Source organism: Drosophila ananassae, chromosome XL, assembly GCF_017639315.1.
Source record: "Drosophila ananassae strain 14024-0371.13 chromosome XL, ASM1763931v2, whole genome shotgun sequence".
NCBI classification, from domain to species: domain Eukaryota; kingdom Metazoa; phylum Arthropoda; class Insecta; order Diptera; family Drosophilidae; genus Drosophila; species Drosophila ananassae.
In genome coordinates this window covers 12,760,929-12,783,621 of record NC_057931.1, presented here as the reverse complement: position 1 = coordinate 12,783,621, position 22,693 = coordinate 12,760,929, and the positions used below count along the sequence as shown (strand labels likewise).

The window sequence follows — 22,693 nt, the reverse complement described above, 5'->3', positions numbered from 1 at the left end:
GTTCAGATTTTAAAAACGATTAAGATTAGTCGAACATAAAAACGAACTCAAAGCAGAAGCTTTAAATTCAATATTGTGTCCTTCTGTTAAGGCGCTGTTAAACAAGTGGTGGGACGATGCACCTATCGATCAATCGATAGACTGCACCGCCAAAGAACCCAACTCTAATTTTTATGTAATGTCACTTTGTTGTCGTTTGTTACAAGCAAGAAAAAATCGTGCTAGAAACCAAACCAAAGAACCGAGAACACACCAATTTGTGCGCTGTGATGTGATAGCCAATCGCCAGGAACCATGAACTGTCACCAGATACTGAGCGGCGCCTGCAATGCAGGCGACCGGTGCTTCGCCATTGGCTCCGTGGAAGGCATCCCATTTACAGTAAGCTCCAGGAAACGATCCAATCCGATATCCCCGAATATGAAGAATCACCAGGCTGCCGCCGCACAGATCATTTTGATTCGCCCTGCCTCGCATCGCTGCGCCATCGCCCTCCCATCGCGAAACACGCCCGATTGCCTCCCTAACTAACTAGCAAGCAAGAAGAAAAAAAAAAAAAAACTCATCAAATCAGCCCGTTTCGGATACGATTCCAATTGGAATATCGGATGGTGGTGGTGGATGGGGGGAGGGCATCCCAACCAGAACATGAGCACGTCTTAATGTTTTTATTTACATATTTGTGCAAGGTGCACTGGTGTGAGTGTGTGTGGTGTGTGTGTCATTTTTTTTTCTGCCACACTTGGTGGTCAATTAAATCAAATGCAAATGATGAGATAGAGAATTTTTTGTGTAAATTCGATAACAACAACAAACGTGTCTGTTGTGTGTTGCCTCCTCCCTATCCCCCCACCGCCCACACGTATGTTAGTGTGTGTTTGTGCGTAAATTGCTTGAATTTGAGGGCAAAAAACATCAATAACTGCCACAAATAATATTTCGCCAAGTGTTTCACTTGCATTTACATACTTTGCCAGCAATTAATTACATTTTAAGGTCAAGAGCTGGCTCTGGCAGTAAACAAGAGGCCCCGTCTCTACCTCTTCCTCTTGCTCATACTCTTACTCTTCCTCTTGCTCTGGCTCTTGCTCTTGCTCTTGCTCTGTCACACACACATATGCGTAGGCAGCTGTGTGTACAGAGTGTATGCGTGTGTGTGTACCCTTCGATTGGTCAGGTGGCCTTTGATTCCCGTTGCCCTAATTTTGCATCTTGCAGGTTGTACCACCACCAGCCCCCTCCCCTTTCACCCTACCAACTTTCTTCCTTGACCTCCCCCTCCCCTCCCCTACCCCACACACTCTCCTTCTCGCTCTCACTCATACACTTTTCCCATAAGGAGAGAACGTCACACGTCAATTGAAATTATAAACGGGCCATAAAAACACAAAAAAAAAAAAAAAAACACAAAAAAAAAAATAGATATTGAAATGGTCGTGAGCACGCATTTATAATGTGCTTTTCGTTCACTTTTTTTTATTTGTTATTTTTTTTACGATCCGATTTCGACTTTAACTTAAAATCTCCCCCTTGAGACGCCCCTGGACGCCCAGCACCAGCACCAGCAGCACTGTTTATTGTATATTTACGTTAGATGATGTTTACCCGAACACACTAGACGTCCGAGGTCTGGTTCCCCCTTTAAAAAGCCATCGCATAGCATAATTAACTTTGCACATTTCGCCATTCCAATGTGTGTACATTCTATTCTGTAATCAGGCCCCTAATGTTGACATTGCTCCTATTATATTGCGGATATCATTTGCCATCATTGCACTTTATTTTATTAATAATTTATAGAGATATTCATTAAAACACAAGCCAGAAATAGACACCAACGCCAGACCACAAACAGTCGCCAAGTGGCGCCATCTAGTGGGGGTATTGCCAAGAAAAGGGGGTTTCTTTTTTATTTTTTAGAAGTAAGTCAGTTTATGTAAATCAAGTTAGCCAGTAAATTATCTGAGTAAACCCTAGCCTAGTGGAAGGCAAAAAGCCAGACATGCATCAAAACAAATTTTTAAAAATAAACCCGTCACAGAAAAAGCAGTTATAAGGCCACCCAGGTGACTAATATTTATCGCAAAAAGCCAAATACCCTGGAAAATAAAGGGATTTCTAGTTTTTAGTTTGTCTAAAGTTTGTTGAAATTATTTAGAAATTATAAAAAAATATATATTTTCAATTAATTAAATATAAGAGGGGTTAGAACCTTACAAGCCTTCTAAGATTTTACAAAAATTAAAAAATAATTTAAAAATATTTAAATTCAAATATTTAAGGGGTAACCTCGATTTCTTACTTTCTAAAAGGTTTATAATAATTCTCTTTTTTTTTAATACCATAATGAGCTTATCAAAACCCTATATCCTTTTTAGATTTTACAAAAATGTGTAAACAAATATGTATTTTTTCATTTACGTCCATATTTAAGGGGTTGAACCCACTTTCTTACTTTCTAGGGAGTTTTTTTTTAACTATTCCCTTTTTTTAATAACAAATTAGCATGTTAGAACCCTATATCCTTTTAAATTTTACAAAAATAAATGGAAAAAAAATAAATATTTTAATTTATGTACATATTTAAGGGGTTTCTTACTTTCTTGGAAGTTTATAAACTGTTTTCTATTGCTTGAACAATAAAATAAGCTTATTAGAACCTAATATCCGTTTTAAATTTTACAAAAATTTACAAAAAAATATATATTATTTTATTTATGTACATATTTTAGGGGTTGAAACCACTTGCTTACTTTCTAGGTTGTTTTTTTTTGTAAATATACCCTTTTTTTACCAATAAAATGAGCTTATCAGAGCCCTATATCCTCTATATATTTTACAAAAAAAAAATATTTTTTTTTTTTTTGAGGTACAACCTAAACACCCATACTCCCTTTAGGGTATTTGAATATTTTCGTTAACTCCTGCCACGATAATGAGCATATCAGCGACAGTTCAACAAATAAATCAAATACACTTTAGCTAACCAGGTAACCAAACATGATGTGGCAAGAGAAGGCTCCGTACCCGTACCCATACCCGTACCCGGTCTGATAAGCTTTCCCCTGGACACCTAAGAGGGTAACGACGGTATCGTTATCGATATATGGGGTGTACTCGAGACTGTACTGAAACCCACACACACATCCAGGGCAGAGAGATTAACTAAATGCGGGAGAACCCCTTACTTATCAGGCACTTGTGATTTACCTTATTTTTTTTTTAGGCCTACGCCGCCGGCTGCAATGTGGTCATCCTGGCAAGCACATTCGAACGCGTCCAGATCATACCGGGCGCCAATCATGGATACGTTAAAATATCCGCCCTGGACTGCAGCACCGATACGGGCAAGATAGCGGCAGCCTACGAGAACAAGATATGCATTTTTGAGCCCACTCCGGTCATAGAGTCCAGCAAGCACAATACCCATTTCCTTGACTACAGGTTTGAAGTTCGAGTTGTTCTCATAAAAAAAAATAAAATAAAATCCTCTATCCAATCTATAGATGGGTGCAAACTGGCTCTTTTACGAGCCATTCAAGCGTAGTGACCTTGTCCTGGAATCTGGAGGGCACACGCCTCCTGACCGGCGGCACCAACATCCAGCTCTGGAAGAGCAAATCGCCCACCCACCAGCCGGAGGAGGAGCACACGGGTGAGTCACTATATTGCGTCAGAATCCGTCTGCCCAACAACTATCGATTAGATGTCTCTCAGAAACACTCTTCAGTCGCCTCTCATCTTCAAGAATTCAATCCAATTAATTTAAATATTTATTGGCTGCTCCTCCACTCCCCGTTTGTTGTAGAATCATTTTGTCAGCAAATTTATGTTTCAGTGTTTGGAATTAATTCTCTGGAAGAACTCTTCTCAGTTTCTCAGTTTCTTGGCTTCTGTTTGGGTTTTCGGTTTCACTTTCAAGCAATTCGATTGAAGTCGCTTCGAGTTACAGTAAAAACAGTAAATGTATATCGATATTTGTTTAAAATTCTATCAAGGACTATCAGACTAAACACTGGAACTCTATAAAGGTTAGATGATATGGTGGGGAGTGGACTTGGGAGCTTTTAGGAACTGTATCTAAACAGACTTCTTCCTCTTAAAATCTATTATTCTATAAACATTTCTCTGTACATGATATCGATATGAAAATGACATTAATCGATATTTATTTGAAAAGCCATTGAAGAAGACTAACTACGAAGATAAGAGCTAGATGAGAGTTAGTTCTTTTTTTATAAACACATATTGTTTTCTCTAGTTCTTTCCTAGACTCTTGGTTTTTGGTCAAAGTTTTTTTTACTAAATCGATTAAATTCGATTCCAATAGCAGCAAATATATCGATATATTTATTTGAAATTCAATTAAAGCAAACTAATTACTAAGCAAGTTAATAAGAGTAATAGTAATAGTAATAAAATATAAACATACTCCTCCTTCTCGCTCATAAAGTTTGTGCCACAGAATTATATCTCTGAAGTAGTTTATTGATTTCGATATGAAATTAATCGATATTTATTGGAAAACCATATAAGAAGACTAATTACTATCTTAGGGAATAGTAGAAAGGGGATTAGAACTTCCTTTTCTAGGCCTTCTTTGTGGTCTTGGTCTTTCTGTTTCTGTTAAAACTTTCAAGTAATTCGATAAAAATAACAGAAAATATATGAATATTTATAGGAAATACAACTAGAGCAGACATTCTTAGCAGATACAACTAGTGCTAAGAAATACAGGCAGCGTTTTGATTAGCTCTTCCAATTTGTACTATATAAACCTACTCCTCCTTGCTCTTAAAGTAGTTTATACAACAGAATAATTTCTCTGAAGGGGTTGCTTGATTGCTGTTTGTGAACCATGATATCGATATGAAATAAATCGATATTTATCTGAAACACAATTAAAAATGTCTAATTTATTGGAAGGAAACTGTAGGACATGGATTAGTGGACAGGAGATTAGTTCTTTCTCCCTCCAAAGAAGAATCTCTGGGCCTTCCTTGGAGTCTTAGTTTATTTTTCTGCTTAAACTTTCCACTATTTCGATAAAATTCGATAAAATTCGATTAAAATAACACTAAACATCTATCGATATGAGTTTTTAATTAAAAGAGAAATAGCTTACAGGGAGAGCGACATGAACTACTGGAAGAGGGATTAGTTTCCGAGTCATTACTAACCAGACTCATCTTCTGCCTCCACAGGTGTCAAGTTCGAGATCGGCGAGAGCAAGGAGCCAAACAAACCAAACAACGCCCAGGCCGAGGATGTGTCCACGTGGGAGAACATCTGGAGCTGCCAAACGGCCATACCCATATACCACATGGCATTTAGTCCCGACGGCACGCTGTTCGCCACCTGCGGCCGCAACGATCGGCTCGTCAAGATCTGGTACGAGAACAAGCAGGTCCTATTCCCGGCCAAGGGCACGGCCACAACGTCCGGGTCATCCGGTGTCCGGCACGGTGGCGATGACCTAACCGGCTCCGGCTCAGTGTCCGGCGGGGAGCTGAACTTTACGTACGTCTACATCGCCCATCCCCGGGCCGTGTCCAACATCGTCTGGCGCAAGACGAGCAAGTACATGCCCAAGGGATCGGTGGCCAACATGCTGGTCACCTCCTGCCTGGACAACATCTGTCGGATATGGATCGAGACGGTGCTGCCGGACGACGGGCTGGTGAACATGACCCAGTTCGATCCGCTGGCCTCCCAGAATCCCAAGTTCCGGACGCATCGCCACAAGCACCGGTTCATGCAGCGGCTGAAGCACATGAAGACCTGCTTCCACATCCGCAGGCACATGAAGGCGGGCGCCACAGCCGGTGGCGTGGCCGGCGGCGGAGTGGGTGGCGCGCCGGGAGCGGGCATTGGCGGAGTGGGCGCGACTGGTGGCGGCGGAGGCGGAATGAACAGCTCGCCGGCCAGTTATAGCAATTATTTGGGACCGATACCGTCACTACCCTCATCGTGCAGCGTCCACGACTTTCATTCGTATGGATTCCAGGGTTCCGGAGTCACACCCGGCATGCACTTTCATCTGGCGGCGTCCATCAACGCGGAGACGGACATACCGCTGGTGCCGTCGATGCAGACCAGCGATCCGGCCAGCCAGAACGTCTTCATCCTGCACTGGCTGAACAACAAGGAGATGCACTTCACCCTGCAGGCGGAGGCCATACTCCAGGAGCTGACCAAGAAGGTGATCGACGAGGAGAACGGACACGACCTGCCGGACGATGCCCACGGCTCCCATGGCTCCAATTCGCACTCGCAGACGCAGGCCCATCGCAAGTATCTGCGCTCCTCCAAGTCCGTATCGGTGGACGACAGCGGCGAGGAGTACAGCCGCTATTCGCAGCACACCGCGGGCGGGGGCGCCGGGACGGGAGTGGGAGCTGGCCTCCATCTGAACTCCATGTCCAATACGACGTCACAGAATTCGCTGAACAACGAGCCGGCGCATCCGATCACCCAGCTGGTGGACTCGCTGGACAACAAGATCGAGTGCCTGCTCCGCGACTGGCACCAGAGTCCGGACCTCCTGTTCGCCATCCATCCGGTGGACGGTAGCTATCTGATCTGGGTGATCGAGTGGCTGGACGACTACTATCCGGGCTCGTTCCGGCAAGCGCAGGTCTCCTTCTCGACCAGGATACCGTCGGCCTTCCCCTTGGGCGATGCCATGTCCATGTCCACCACGGTCAGTCTGTTCAATACTGGGACCCATCCGCTGGCGTTCCGCGACATTGCCAACAATGTGCGCAGCAAGGACGAGTTCCACAAGGGCCAGGCGGACGACTCGTCGCTGAAGAGCGACCAGCACTCTGGGCAGACGTTCGAGCGGCACGACGAGGAGCAGGAGGATGCCGAGGATCAGGACGGGGGCGAGGACAGGGAGGGTGATGCCGATCAGGATGAGGCGGGCGGCGGCGGCGGTACTGGAGATCGTAGTGCCGCCGCCAGTGGAGCTGGAGCGGAGCACAGCAGCAGTTCGCAGGACTCGGGAGCCGGTGGAGCCAGCAACCTGCCGCTGAACGTCTCCCCGTCCGTGTCCATGGTGACGAAGCACTCCAACGGCACCCTCAACCTCTGGCAGCTGACGTTCGCCTTCAAGACGAAGTTCACCCAAGTATTAAGCATCGGCCATGTGAGCCGAGCCTCCGGCCATCGGTTCCGGGTGAACGACATCACCTGCCATCCGGTGCTGCCGCTCCTGGTGTCCACCTCGCATCACAATCTGCCCGACTCGGAGGCCAAGTCGCCCATGTCGCCCTTCGAACAGCCCCTCTCCTCGAACGGTTTGGGCGGAGGTGGTGGCTCCGGCGGCGGCGGTGGTGGCGGAGGATCAGGTGGTGGAGGATCCACCGGCGACAAGGACGTCTTCACGCCCACGGGCTTCTGTTCGGAGCTGATATTGTGGCGTGTGGACTCCGTTGGGCCGCTCTGCCATTCCGGAGGAGTTAGCGAGCTGGCGCGGATCAACTCGCCGGAGATCTCGGCGTTCAGCAACGTGGCCTGGATACCCACCCTCCTGCCCAGCACCACCCTGGGCAGCTACAGCAACTCGCCGTCCGCCTGCTTCGTGGCCAGCGACGGTGAGAATCTGCGGGTCTACCAGGCGGTCATCGATGCCCGGACCCTGCTGGCGGAGATCTCATGCTCGGAGAACCTGAACACGCTGCACAAGTCGCACTCCCTCTCCTCGATGATCTCCAACGCCTCCTCGACGATGCGGGCCCAGCGCTCCGCCCTCCACGACAAGCTCAAGGTCGTCTCCCAGCAGTCGACGGCTCGGCCCGGCTGCATCCTCCAGCTGGACGCCATCTCGGACGCCAAGCACGACTGGCAGAACACCCAGTTCCTGCACGTGTTCCAGGCCCAGCTGATTACCGGCGGCCAGCGCACTCCGCTCTCCGATCCCCACGACCTGGAGGAGCCGCGCCTGAATGCCCTGCTCGAGTCGGACATGGACGCCATTGTGGATCTGCAGCGGAATGCTGACTTCGAGGAGCCCTTCTACATCGTGAATATCGAGAAGACGCTCCGCGGCAGCACCATCCACATGTGGCGGATCGTCATTAGCTCCAAGCAGCAGAACTCCTTCCTCTCGGAGACGGCCATGTATGTCCCGGATAGCAACCTAACCCAGGAGCCGGACGAGGAGAACGGCGGCGGAGGAGGAGGCGGTCCCAATCCCGGTGGCAATCCCAATCCTCGTCGCATGTCCCAGGGCGCCGAGACCCTAACGGGAGCCGAGCACTTCGGCGACCATGTCGAGGCACCGCACATTTCCATCACCACCAAGAAGGTGTGCACCCAGGAGCTGCCCCTGCCCGAGGGCGTGGACGTGATCCATGCCTCCCCGGCTGCCGGCCACCTGAGCAGCTCCAGCATCTATCCGGCCTGCTTCGCGCCGTACATCATAGTGACCGCCTGCTCGGACTCCATATCGCGATTCTGGAAGTGCGAACCGATCCTCGACTCCGACCTGGACGGGGATGGCGACGAGGTGGACGCCTATCACTGGAGCGAGTGGAAGATGTTCAGCCGCATCCAGCAGTCGGCGATCGAGATTCCCGGCCAGCCGCTGAACATCAGCGCCGCCTACTCCGGCCGGATCGCGTGCGCCTACAAGTACGGCAAGAGCTTCACGCGTCCGAACAAGGGCCCGGATCCGGACTCCCGCTACGTCAACCTCTGTGTGGCCATCTACGAGTGCGAGAGCTCCGGCGGCAGCGAGTGGGTCCTCGAGGACACCATCCACCTGAAGAACGTCCACCTGCCGCGCATCAACATCGGCCACGGCATCGATCTGAGCTACCTGCACGACAGCCGGCTGCTCGCCAAGAAGCAGCGCCTCAACCAGGTGCTCCACACCTTCGCCCACGACCCGGAGAGCCGGTCGCCGCGCAGCGGAGAGACCACCCCGGAGCTGGCCGTCAACCGGCAGCCCTCGGCCGCCGCCTCCGGCCTCCTGACCGTGCCCAGCTTCAGTACGCTGCAGTCGCTCCGGAAGAGCATAGCCGAGAACGGCAACACCTGCCCCCTGACCCAGAAGCATCTCGTGCAACTGGACTGGGTCAGCAAGGAGGATGGCTCCCACATCCTTACGGTGGCTGTGGGGAGCAAGATCCTGCTCTACACGCCGGTCAGCTCGGACATCGCCCAGGCGAACATCAAGGCGATGAAGGAGTCGCGCTCGGTGAACCGGCCGATCCTGAGGAAGGCCAGCTCCCTGGCCCAGCCGAACTTCGTCGACGAGATCCGGTGGATGAAGCTGCGCCAGATCGATCTCCAGACCGCCGACGGCCTGCCGCCGCTGCCCATGCAGATATCGTGGGTGAGGGACGGCATCCTGGTGGTGGCCATGGACTCGGAGATGCACGTCTATTCGCAGTGGAAGCCGCACTACTCCTCGCACTTTGCCGCCGCCGCTGCGGCCGCTGCTGGCGAGGATGTGCCGGACACGAGGAATCTGCGGGACGAGGATCTGCGCTCCCTCGCCAACGAGTCCACCCAGCTGCGCCTGAAGAATGTGGCCTCCATGCCGCTGATCAGCAAGGTGAGCACCGCCAATCTCCAGCTGCTGTCCCACGACAAGAAGCGCCGGCTGGGCAACACCAGCATGGCCAACATGAACGGTGGCGGCGGCGCAGGTGGGGGAGCGGGTGGTGGCGGCCCCGGTGGACCCTACTATGTGGGCGCCGGCCAGGACGATGGCGGCAACGATGACTACATGACGGACTTTGGCCTGTTCCAGGCCTCGCGCATCGCCTGCCCCGTCCTGCCCCAGTACCATCCCAAGCAGCTGATGGAGCTGCTCAACTGCGGCAAGATCCGGTGGGTGAAGGCCATCCTGGCGCATCTGGTGCGCTGCATGAGCGGCACCAACTCCAGCACCGCCGGCCAGGACGAGGACGGCTATGCCCGGCAGCGCAGCTGGTCCCGTTCCCGCACCCTGAGCATCAGCTACACGGCGGAGACGAACATCCAGGCCGAGCACCGCGGCAGCACCACCCAAATACCCGAGGAACTGATGCTGGACTATGCGGAGATCAACTCCATACCACCACTCCCGCTCTGGGTGCTCCTCAACGCCGACAGGGAGACACCGGGACAGGGCACTGCTGGCGCCGAGGGCGACAAGGACTACGACGAGCTGTTCGACATGCACAACTCGGAGGACAATCTGGACGAGCTGCTGTGCGACGGCGAGGAGAAGAAGCGGCAGGAGCGCCGGCTGTCCTTACCGGAGAAGCAGTCCATCTCGCACTTTGGCCCACGGCAGGGCCAGCTGCTGTCCCGCCTGCTGACCCACACCCACTTGCCGGGACTGTCGTCCCTGGACCAGATGCATCTGCTGGCCCTGGCCGATACGGTGGCCACCTGCAACACGGACTTCTCCGACAAGTTCGCCGTCGATCAGGGCAAGTCGGCGGGCGGAGCTGGTGCGGGTGCCGGCGGGGCAGGATCTGGTGGCGGCAAGGACGGCAGCACCAGCACCGATTCTCTCGATGATTGCGGCCTGAGGTTCCTGCTCGCCATGAAGCACTTCACCTACCTGCTGCGCTGCCTGCCGCTCCAGCAGCGGGCCCAGTTCCAGCGCCAGGGCGTCGGCACCTCCAACATCGTCTGGGCCTACCACTCGGAGAGCGAGGAGGAGCTCCTGAACCTGATCCCCAGCTACACCAAGGGCGACCTGCGCTGGGCGACGCTGCGGGATCTGGGCGTGGGCTACTGGCTGAAGAACATCAACACGCTGCGGAGGTGCGTGGAGAAGCTGGCCAAGTGCGCCTACCAACTGAAACAGGATCCGCTGGACGCGGCCATCTACTATCTGGCGATGAAGAAGAAGTCGCTGGTGTGGGGCCTGTTCCGGTCGAGGCGGGACGAGAAGATGACCGCCTTCTTTGGCAACAACTTTGCGGAGGATCGGTGGCGGAAGGCGGCGCTGAAGAACGCCTTCGTCCTGCTCGGCAAGCAGAGATTCGAGCACGCGGTCGCCTTCTTCCTGCTGGCCAACAGCCTCAACGACGCCATCGAGGTGTGCATGAACAAGCTGGAGGACTTCCAGCTGGCCCTCATCATCGCCCGGTTGTACGAGGGCGATGCCGAGGGCTGTTACTACCACAAGCTCCTGCACGAGCACATCCTCGGCACTGAGGCGGAGACGGGTCGCTGTGACCTCACACGCGCCCATCCGGATCCGTTCCTGCGCTCGATGACCTACTGGACGATCAAGAAGCACCAGGAGAGCCTCAACACCCTCCTCCTGAACGGCGTCGGCAGCCTGCACAGCAGCTACCGGGAGGAGGATCTGCTGCGTCCCGAGCCGCAGGCCACCAATCCGAATGTCTTCAACTTCTACATCTACCTGCGCACCCACCCGCTCCTCATCCGCCAGAACATAGCGCTGTCGGCGCAGGAGAAGCGCATCGCCCACGTCGTCCTCTCGGGCTTCAATTATGCGGGGGATGTGGCCGGGCCGTCGGCCTGCGACAAGCAGCTCCAGCTGGAGGACACCATCACGCCCATCGAACGGCAGTTGTACTTCACCACGGCCCACGGCCACTTCAAGAGCGGCTGTCCCGCCCTGGCCCTGGAGGTCCTCAATAAGCTGCCGATGAAGATTAGCGACGATTCCGGCGGCAGTGTGGCCGGCAGCCAGGCGCCCGACTGCGGCCAGCAGAACAAGGAGGATCTGATCAACACGGGCATTATGGACCAGTGGGGCAGCTCCGCGGGAGCGTCGGCCGGCGCCTCCACCGCGGATGCCTTCGATTGGGGTGCTCCAGTGGCGAGCAGCGAGCCGGAGGCCAAGTTTGAGATCAAATGGGACGACGACGACGAGGATGAGGCCGAGGAGGGAGACGACGCCGAGCCGGATGATCCGGAACTGGCCACGCCGCAGCCCCAGGCCGCGGTCCTGGCCCGCACCAAGTCCTCGGCCGGAGGCAACGACACCAAAATGGACATCATGGCCCAGCAGCTGAAGTTCGTGGCCTGCCTGAAGATCCTCATGGAGGAGCTCTCCACCCTGGCCACCGGCTTCGAGGTGGATGGCGGCCAGCTCCGCTACCAGCTGTACATGTGGCTGGAGCGGGAGGTGGAGGCGCTGAAGCAGCTCTGCAACTACTGCAGCCAGGCGGAGCAGTCGGGCAACGAGTCCGGGGATCCGGATGCCGACAATCGGGACAAGGAGATGAACGCCAGCATCTGTCCCAGCACCGAGCGGCCGACCCTGCACGAGATCCTCATGCAGGACAAGCAGGACTTTGAGGCCAAGGTGATGCGGGCGGCCAAGCGCAAGCGCTGGCTCAAAGGTGAGTCAAAGGCTCCCCCAATCCCCTCCAGAACTCAGTCTAATCTCCTGTATTCTTTCAGCCAACGAAACCCTTTTGCGAACTTTGCTGAGCTATTGTTCGCTGCACGGCGCCAGTGGCGGGGGACTGGCCTCGGTGCGCATGGAACTGGTGCTGCTGCTCCAGGAGCTGCAGCAGGAGAAGACCCAACAGCAGCTGCTCAGCCCGCTGCCCTTCCCCACCACCCTGCCGCTGTTGAGCGCCTGTGTGGCCGGCAACAAGACCGTGATTGCGGATCCCATCAAGTACCTACAGTCCCAGACGGTCGACATGCTGCAGAGCATCATCAAGGTGCTGCCGTTCCCGGGCATCGAGCCGAGCGCCCTCAGCGAGATCTTTGTGCTCCGGGACCTGGCGGTGGCCCTGTCCTCCTGCATCTACCAGTCGCTCTGCGATTCCGAGAGCTTCGTGGTGAACAACTCGGCCTTCAACGGCTATCCCAGTCCCGGCATCGAGAACATAGCCAAGATCAACTCCTCGTTCGAGTGCAGCTATCTGGTGGGCAGCCGGAATGCCTACGGCCGTAGGCGCAAGTATTCCACGGATGAGCCGGCCGGCGTATGCACCACACCCTCCAAGTGGCCGGGCGTCACCAATCTGCGGGCTCTGCTGGCCCGCGAGAAGGACGAGGATGTGCCCAAGCTGAATGTCCTGCTCCTGGAGTCGTTCGTCTCCACGTACATGGCCTTGTTCATCTACTCCCTGTCCACCTGCGACAGCCGGCTGTTGTACCGCCTCAGTGGCCAGAGCTTCACCAACGAGACCTGGTCCACGCTCTTCGGCGGCGGCATGAAGAAGCTCCTGATCAAGCCGGCTGCCGCCCAGCCCTCCGGCAACCAACAGCCAGCAGGCGCAGGATCCGTGGTAGCCGGTCATGGGAATACTGGCTCCACCTCCGAGGAGCCGGCCGACGAGAACAGCGTCTGGAACACCGTCACCTCCATCACGAAGCAGCGCATGAAGCTCAACATGAAGATCCTGGGAAGCTTCAGCCAGAACAGCACCTCCAGCAACATGAAGGAGGACAAGCCCACATACCGGGAGCAGTTTATGCCGCCAGAGACCTCAATGCTCTCCTACTTCCTCAGCAAGCCGCCAGCAACAGGTGGGTGTCTTGCGAAGTCTATGGAGGTCTTTGGGGAAGACCTAAAAAGATTCTTGGCCTTATTTTCCATCCTTCTCTATCAAAACCTTAAAAAATCATTTTTTATCGATAGTTTTCCGATTTTTTTTATGGTTATCTGATGAAAAAATGGAAATACTCCCATATGGGCTCTTAGGAAGGTATATCTTTGGCACTTCTTTCCTTATCCATGAGCGGAATACATACCTTAACGGACTTGTGGATCTATTTCCTCTAAATCTTCTTAAAAATCTTAAAATAACATCTTTTATCGATGTTTTTTACCAAAATTGGTAAACTCGTATATTGGGCCCTTGGGAAGTCTATATTTTTGGCAAATCTCATTCAATCCTCAAATGGAATAGCTTAAAAGATTTTTAGGTCGATTCTTAATGATTCTACATCAAGACCTTGCAACTGAATATTCAATCGATATTTTTATCTATTTTTCTAATGGAACTTCTTAAAAATAGCAATATGTTCTTTAGAAAGTCTATTTCTTTGCCAATTCTTATCAGATCTTTAAGCGGAATATCTTTAAGGACTTGTGGGTTATAAAAATCTAAAAGTATAATTTTTAATCGATATTTATTCGATTTTTCTGATAGAACCCTTTGTAAGAATTGGAATATTTCAGTATAGCTTATTGGGTACATAAATCTTTGGAAATTCTTGTCCCTTTATGGATATATTCCTTTTATTCCTCACCTATTTTCGCTTTATCTTCATAAAAATCTTGAAACCAAAATTTAGTATCGATATATTTTCGATTTTTCCGATAGAACTTTAATTTTCCCTTATACGAATTGGAATATTTATTTATGGCACCTTAGAATGTGTTTGGAAATTCTCACCTGATCCTTAGGAGGAATGTCTTAAACTATTTGTGGTTCAGTTCTTTATGGATCTGTGGAATAAAATATATGGTCTGTTGTTTCTAGTACTACATACATATATATATGATATTATACTTCCCACAACTTTTTCGAAACGATCCTTATAACTAATCTCGGCACTCTTTAAATTTTAGAATGCGACGACTACGATACTGACGACTCGCACGAGTCAGAAAACGAGGAGGAGGAGGAGGACGACGACGACGTGAACGTAAGCCGGTCGCAACTGAAGGCCAAGGACAATACGGAGCACACGAATCCCACATCCTACTCGTGGAGCATACTGCGCCTGGCCCTCATCAAGATCAGCACGCACAAGATCCAGGAACTGGTCAAGGTGGCCGGCATCGAACTGCAGGGTAGTTGTAGCATCCCATCCGTCGATCATCTCATCCCATCACTAAGCACCGCCTCTATATTCTCCCCTAATCCCGTACAGATTTGCCGGTGATCAGTCCATTGTCGCACGAGGTGCTGAGAACCCTCAACCGCTGGCAGGACTTTGCCCTGAGCGATTTGATTGGACGTGGTCCGCCGTCCCGAAGCTACATCCCCGGCTGCTATGCGGAGAGTGGCATCAATGGCCTGGGCATCCACAAGTACCGATCCCTCCTGAACAAGGATAATACGCCGTTTGTTTCGGGATCGGCGGCGGGTCCGATTCGTCGATTGTGGAACTATCTGGTGCGCCAGGAGCCCGCCCAGGAGGTGTTCATCAAGAGCATCTTTGGCAAGAATATGGAGCCGAGCACGCGAAGCTCTCATCACACCCAGCACGACAACGAGACGGACGAAGGTACGGACAGAGATGTCCCAACGGAAGCTTAAAACATTTTATAATCCTTTGAATCCCTTCCAGGACAATCGCATTCGACCAATGAGAACACCGATCAAATCCGAATCATTCACAAGGATCACGAGTCGATTTTATCCTTCTGCTTGAAGAACAACACCTCCTCGATGATCGCCTTCGCCAATCCGCGCGAGATTCAGGAGTTTGACATTTCGTTGCTGCTCGAATCGCCCAACTGGTACGAGGATGAATGCGATTACGACATGATGAACCTGTCCAAGGACGCGGACACCAACAGCTCCTCATTCCTCATCATCCAAAAGGAGGATCAGTGAGTCTCTTGGGACTTCTTTTGTTGTCACTTCTATAGCTTTTGTTTGACTTTCCAGGAACCAGTTTGGAGGTAGTAGCAATGCCTACACCGAGTCCAGTGCCAGCACCCAGAGTGCTTCGCAATCGGGTCGCGGAACATCCATGGTATGCAGACGCAGTGATGCCATGAGAGCATTCTCTTTAATTGGAACTATTTTCCAGGTTCTGCGCCACAAGGTGGACAATGTGAAGCGCATGAGCGCCCATCCCCTGATGCCGCTCTACTTGACGGGCGGCCAGGATGGATCCGTGCAGATCTGGGAGTGGGGCCACCAGCAGCCAGTCTGCTCGCCCCGTACATCCGGCACTTATGCCAAGGTGACGCGGTGTCGCTTCTCGGAGCAGGGCAACAAGTTCGGTATCGGTGATGGCGACGGCAAGCTAAGTCTCTGGCAGGCGGGGATCGCTTCGCAGAACAATCGTTCGTTCATAGTGAGTTGTTGTGTCCTTTGATCCGTAACGCTTTACATGTTTTCTCTTCTCTCTCCGCGTCCTGCAGAGTTACCAGTGCCACAACAAGTCCTTGTCGGACTTTGTATTCCTCGGCTCTTGCAGTCTCCTGGCTAGTGGTAAGTCTTTCTGGGTTTATTAATTATCCGTATCTCTAACGTCTCTGTCTGTCGCCATAGCTGGGCAAAGTTCCGAGAACAAGAACATCAATATCTGGGACACCCTGCTGCCCAATAAAAAGTCCTGTGTGTCAGGTAAGTAATTTTCCTTTAAAGCTTTAAGATTTATATTGATTTGACGTCCTTATCAGCATTCACCTGCCACGATCAGGGCTCATCCTGTTTGGTATTTGCTCCCCAACATCAGGTCCTCATCTCCTGCGGTAAACGCGGCGATATATGTGTCTTTGATGTGAGGCAACGAACGCTCCGTCATCGTTATCAGGTGAGTTTTTCCTTAGAATCTATTCTATAGAAGCAAAACATAGATTCTATGCTTCATATGCCCCACGTTGGGCGCCACTTATTAAGGACTAACAAAATGTACCGTTATTTTTGTTTTTCAGGCCCATGATAGCACCATTAAATGCATAGCTTTGGATCCGCACGAGGAGTTCTTTGTCACTGGCTCCATTGAGGGTGACATTAAGGTATGTTATAAAATGAAAATCCAAATCCCTGAAAGCTATAACCTCTTGGCTATTACAGATTTGGGATATGAACCAATTCGTGCTGATCAATACGTTCCCCCATGAGCACGCCAAGAACGGTTTCTTTAAGCACACCGGCCAGGGTGTTAGCCAGGTGTATGTGGATCCGTTCGGACGGCTCTTCTCCTGCGGCTCCGATGGCTGTATGAAGGTCCGCCTGCTGGTCGAGAAGGACAACATTGTCCATTCAGTGTATTGAAGTGCTGCTGCTGATGTGTATTCCGGGTCAGTGTCTGTTAACCGTAGCCGTAGCGGTAGCGGTAGCCATAAGCCGTTCTCCGTAAACCTGCAACCTGAAAACTGTATCCTGTAACCTGTAACCTGTTACCGTAGCCATGTCCACGTGTCTGTTGCTCCTTGTCTGTCCCCATGTCTGTGTATGTATGTGCGTGTATGTGTGTTGGCTCGGTGGGGCGCTGCCCGGAGTGTCCTAGAAAAACGCGATAAAAAATACGTGTATTCTTTGTTAATCGTTGAATTATTGTAACATTATAATTGTATTTGAACTTTTCCTACCCCATGCATATATATAATATGTTATTATTATTATTACTTGCATATATATATATATGTATGTGTATTTGTTTATTCTCCTTCCCATTTCTGTGAATTTTTTTTTTTTTATTAATTATTATTCAATGCTATTTAATGTTTTTTCCAAGTCGAAACATTGAAGACTCTCGAGACTTCGTTTCACGTTCTATGAGTATTTCCTAAACAGACTATATATATATATATATTATACAGATACAAGATACAAGATATATTATATGCTTTAAATCAATTATTAATTATTATATATTATATACGATATACAAGACATTCGACAGTATGGTAAAAAAAATGATATGCTTACGAATATATATATTACGATCTATGTATGTCTTTGTGTTGAGCTTTGTGCAAGAAAACTTAAACAAAAAAAAAATATGAAATTCGTCTGTTGTTGAATCAATCAAGATATATATGTATACCTAAATAAAAAACGAACCTAAATGAATTAACTAAAATTTAATAAAAACAAAAACCTAAAAACAAGAAATATAAACATTTAAATAAATTCAATGTCCACAAAAGAAGGATTCCCTTTATTTCTGGGGGGCATAGGGGTTATTAGAATTTATTTCTCAAAACTATCACTCCATGATCCATGACCCATTAACCCTAAAATATGATTAAATATTTCCGTTCTTATTTCGCTTTTATTATTTCTTTGTTAAACAGACAATCGAACAAATTAGATGCTATGCCTTATAAGGGCCTTTAATAATAAAACTAGCAAAAAAAAAAAGAATAGGTATATATATTTATAAATTAAACAGTTCACAGAGGCAAAAAAAAATATAAATGATGAATAAAAACCAAAAGAGGAATTATATTTTATGGATCGGATCGGCGAACGGAAATGTTGGCATCCGCTTGTTCGGATGATTATCCAAAATCGGGTTATATGGCTGGCGGAGAGTGGAAGATGGCCGGATGAGGATGGGTAATAGGTAATAGGTAGGGTATATATAGGTAGGGGTAGTGGCCCCGGATATCACATCTGACATCTGTGTATTTGGCCGGAACGCTTTCTTCGTCATCATCTTCGTCGTCGTAATCGTAATCGTTTTCTCGCATCTGGATCGTCTTGTGGGGAGTCGGTTGGCTGGATGTTGGATTGATGGATCTATGACCTCGGTGGCTTAATTAGCTTGCTGGTGGGCGGTGGCAGCTTGCAGAAGCCAGCCGCATCGAATACGGGCAGCAGTTCCCTCACCCGTCCGGGTATTGAGCCGTCAAGCATTCTGTATTTGTTTTAAAAGGGGGGGTTTAAAAAAATCCATTAAAAATCTATGTCACTCTTGCAAATTAAGAAAAAGTTATGGACACACTGAGAGAAAATCACATTATAATTAAATCTTAAAAAAAACAACTCAAATGTTGAAAAGAGTTGTAATTTTTATATTCAGAAATTAGTGGATATTTATATTTTTTTTTGTTCTTTAATAAATATGGTAGTGTCGTTATTTATTTATTTTTATAAATTTAAGCCTAAAAAAAAAAAATCAAATGGGTTTAATTATTTTAAATAATTTATAAAATATAGTTGAATTTAAATAAGACCAAATTATTTACAGATTCAACCTGTTTTTTAAAGGTGTAATGCAAAAAATACGGGGTGTTTCTTATTATTATTTGTTTTAAAATAAATGCGGTATAGTGTCGTTATTTATTTTTTGATTATAAATTTAAGCCTCAGATAAAGCGTAAAAATGTATATTTAAAATAATTTTAAATAATAAATAAAATATATTAAAATTAGTTAAACTTGAACAGGTTTTTAAAGCTTTTATGCGAAAAGTACCGGGTATTTATAGTTCTATTTTTGTTTGAAAATATTTTAGATAAAGTTATTATATATTTAATAAATTTAGGCCTAAAATAAAAGCTAAACATAAGTAGAAATATTTCATGTTTATATTTTTTCCCGCTTTTTTTTCTCCAAGTGTAAGATAGATGGAAGACCCAATCTTACCTGCGCTTGTAATCGATCTTGGCGCCCTTCAGCGATATATTGGCCTCAGTGGGAAAGAAGGTGGCGTCATAGAAGTTGAGTCCATTCTGCAACAGGATGTTGTACTCATCCATCGAGGCCAGAGTGATCCGGATGACGGCTGGGGGCAGTTCCCGTCGCTCCGGACGCTCCGCCTTCTCGATGGCATCGCCAACCACGGAACCCACGCTCTTCGAGGTGCCTGTGGAGATGAAACGACATCAAAAATTAATTAATTAATTAAGATATATAAAAAAATAAATATAGAAACTCTACACTGAGAAAAAATCAGTGTAGCTGGAGTGCAAAAAAGGGAAAATTTTGGAGAAGTGACTGTGATTTGGAGTGTTACCAATTGGAGGGTACTTTACTTCGGAGGGCAGCTCTGCGCAGGGTCTGGGTCGGCGTCTGCAGCAGCTGCAACTGCTCACCTTCGACGCCCTTGTCGACGCCGGCGGAGGAGGAGCTGGTGGCCACCGCGGATGAGCCGCCGGTGTTGCTACCCAAGCTCGAATAGATATGCAGCCGGACTACCTCCACCACCGAGTCGAACTTGTACATGGCATGACGGATATCCTCGACGGGTAGATCCTCGGGCACGTCCAGGACATAGAGGGTGAACGTTTTCCGGGGCCGGCACGGAATGGCAATCTACGGGGAAATAGAAACGAAAGAAACCGGATCGGAAGAGAACGGAGTGTGGAAAAGCCAAAAAGGGTACAGGATCATATACAGGGTAAAAAGGATCATATTTTAAGGACAATAATGGTTCGTGAAAAACTGTTAATCTATGTGACTAGGATTTCTGTCTGATTACTCATTCCAATCAGTCAGGAGGAGGATGCATTTTTATGTCGTTTATACTCACACTGCGCGAAAATGTTTGCTGCAAAATGGGGGGAAATAAAATTTGCATTTTTCACTTGTTTTCTGCGGTTAGTCAAAAAAATGGGCAAATGATGAGGTTCAAAATGAGGGGTTTACAAACAAAAATTAGATGGCTATATAGATGGCTGATCGAGGATTCATGGATATAGACAGTGATGGGAAGTGATTTTTGAATAAAAAAAAATATTTTTAAAAAGCTAACTAAGGCTATAAATTATTTCATACTATTTAATGTGTAAGGTTTATTTATTTAATAATAATAATATTCTTTTTAATATTCACTTTCAAAGAAAATTATAATAAAAACCAAAGACCCACTTATTTTACTTTCAAAAACTTTAAAGTTTACAAGATTGTGCATATTTTTTTTTAATATCTATGAACAAAATATTTTTTATTGATGTCTTAATATTTTTGGAATTAAAAATCATAGGGATATATAGGAAGACTGGGATATTAGGGGATGGATAGGGGTTTTCTATATAAATACATCTTCTAAATAAAGGGGTCAATATAATACTTTTAGATACAAAAAAAAATATAAATAAAAATGGAAAGATATTTTTAAAATAAATGAATAGAATAAAAATTCAAAGTTAGTTATTTTAAACTTTTAAAATACTTTAAAAAATGCAATAATATTTTAATATTTAATATTTTATTTAATATTTTATCACTTTAATCCTTAGAGTTCGCTCTGAAATATTTTGTTATGGATTTATTTTTTAAATAGGCCACAGTTTTAATTTTTCTTATTTTTCTTTTAAAACAATCAGCCTTTTATAATTTTTTTATTTATATATATTGTGTATGTATTTCTTTTTAGAGCATATTATTTTTAAGTACTCCCTTTAATAAAAAAAATAACTCTTCCCATCACTGAATAATTAAAACCAAAAATTAAATAAATTAAAAAACAAAACTCACCTTGCGATAGAAGCGCGCTCCGGTGACCTTGTGGAAGCCCTTCTTGAAGACCGCCTGATAGTCATCTGGATGTGAGAATTTAAAGAGAATTCCTGTAGCGGTTTTGGTCAAACTGAAGCATCCCTTGAAGCTCATCTTCTCGCAGATGAGGGCCGCCCTTTCCATGGACAGTTCATAGGAGGGGGTCAGTAGGAAGGCGCCTGTAAGTAATGATGTCTCCGGTTAGTCTACTACGTTTAGTTTATTAATTTCTCATCAAAATGAAATGAAAGCATGCACCAAGAAAGCAAATTAAATAAAAATAATATAGAACCTTTGGTTAAGAAGTTATCCGGTGATGAGACCTCCGAATCGGAGTCCTCCTCCCGCTTGTCAACCCATTTGGGCTCCGAGGACAGCTTGTGGGCCGCCACTTTGGTGACAATGCCCGTGGAGCGCGGCCTCGGAAACTCGTTCTTTTCGCACTCCAGATCCGATGTGTTGCCGATGAAAGACATTTTACAATTCCAAAGAGTTGGCCAAAAAATATTTCACTCAAAAAAAAAATATATTCTATATAGAAAGTTGGGGAAAAAACAAACGTTTGGACGACGCGGGCAGCGGTTTGGGGCGATAATTTTGAAGCAACTGAAATGTCGGAGCGTTTTGGAAGCGCTTTTATATGCCTCGGTGGGTCCGCTTCGCAGCGCATCTTTGGCTTCTAGGTTTGGGCAGCCGATCAGCGGAATGAAAGTCCCACACATCTGCACAATAATGCTAAAAAATATAGAGCTGCAAGTAGCTAAAAAAATAAACAAACAACAAAAAAGGCAATGGGGAGTCTTAATTTAAATTAAAAAATATTTTTTAATAGTATTTTCTTAGAATAAATGTTGAAATATATTTTACAACACTGGAAACAATCTTTTTAGATTTATTTTTAATTTAAAAATTGTAATTAAGACTTATATTCTTCAAAATAAATCCAAAAATCAGTAAGATTTATAAACTTTTAATAAGAAACTACAGTATATTTTTGTAATTGGATGAATTGTAATTATATTTTGCTTTAAAAATTGTTTAAAACATTTATATTTTTGAATAATAATAATCAGAAATAATAAGTAATGCCTAAGGAAAATAGGTCCAATTAGGCGTATACGCAATATTTAAAGCAATATAGCTCATACGCCCCGTGGTTTCAACAAAAAAAAAACTTAGAGTACATCAAATATTGCACTTTTTTTTTTTTAAACAACTAAATAAAAGTAATAAAGAAATAATTAATTAATAAAAATGTCCAACAAGTCGTATACGTAATATTATTATGAAAAAATTAAGCATACGCCTAGTAGTACAAAAGTAAGAGTTTTAAAGAAATTTTAAACCTTTTAAAGTCCTTAACATACTTGTCCTTAAAATTATTTCCTAAATTTATGATAAATACAGCTCTTATAATTAATATCTATTAAGAGGAATAAGTTCTATTAACTTAACCGCGATTGTTGGCAGGGGTTATGCTATCATGTCGGATGTATCTGAAATTGGAAGTTGGTTCTTACAATTAGACGACGACGGCACATTATTTGTTTGTTATTGATCCTCTCCCGGTGGAGTGGGCGAAGTGAAGGCGAAGGCAGCTCATGGATCGG

The 22,693-nt window shown here is 47.1% G+C and overlaps 2 protein-coding genes across 6 annotated transcripts; one reads left to right on the top strand and one right to left on the bottom strand.

Annotated features, from left to right (window-relative positions):
* The first annotated feature begins 128 nt into the window (after positions 1 to 128).
* LOC6503014 (dmX-like protein 1) lies at positions 129 to 17,454 on the top strand. Of its 2 annotated transcripts, none has more exons than XM_032453080.2 (15): positions 129 to 381; positions 3,227 to 3,444; positions 3,507 to 3,655; positions 5,205 to 12,326; positions 12,388 to 13,470; positions 14,519 to 14,746; positions 14,824 to 15,180; positions 15,244 to 15,508; positions 15,567 to 15,654; positions 15,712 to 15,981; positions 16,049 to 16,118; positions 16,179 to 16,253; positions 16,310 to 16,443; positions 16,565 to 16,648; positions 16,707 to 17,454. In XM_032453080.2, exons 1-15 carry the CDS (start codon positions 295 to 297, stop codon positions 16,905 to 16,907), a joined length of 10,431 nt encoding a protein of 3,476 aa, XP_032308971.1. In that variant the 5' UTR covers positions 129 to 294; the 3' UTR covers positions 16,908 to 17,454. The 2 variants fall into 2 exon arrangements, with proteins under 2 accessions (XP_032308971.1, XP_001963410.2); XM_001963374.4 differs by having other exon boundaries at positions 130 to 381; positions 14,519 to 14,743.
* LOC6503092 lies at positions 17,293 to 21,721 on the bottom strand. 4 transcript variants are annotated; one of them, XM_032453081.2, is made up of 6 exons: positions 21,376 to 21,721; positions 21,063 to 21,262; positions 20,116 to 20,133; positions 19,619 to 19,898; positions 19,230 to 19,449; positions 17,293 to 18,498 (listed from the first exon to the last, which is right to left on the bottom strand). In XM_032453081.2, exons 1-6 carry the CDS (start codon positions 21,557 to 21,559, stop codon positions 18,381 to 18,383), a joined length of 1,020 nt encoding a protein of 339 aa, XP_032308972.1. In that variant the 5' UTR covers positions 21,560 to 21,721; the 3' UTR covers positions 17,293 to 18,380. The 4 variants fall into 4 exon arrangements, with proteins under 4 accessions (XP_032308972.1, XP_014761303.1, XP_001963409.1 ...); XM_014905817.3 differs by having other exon boundaries at positions 19,679 to 19,898; XM_001963373.4 differs by lacking the exon at positions 20,116 to 20,133.
* Positions 21,722 to 22,693: the final 972 nt, after the last annotated feature.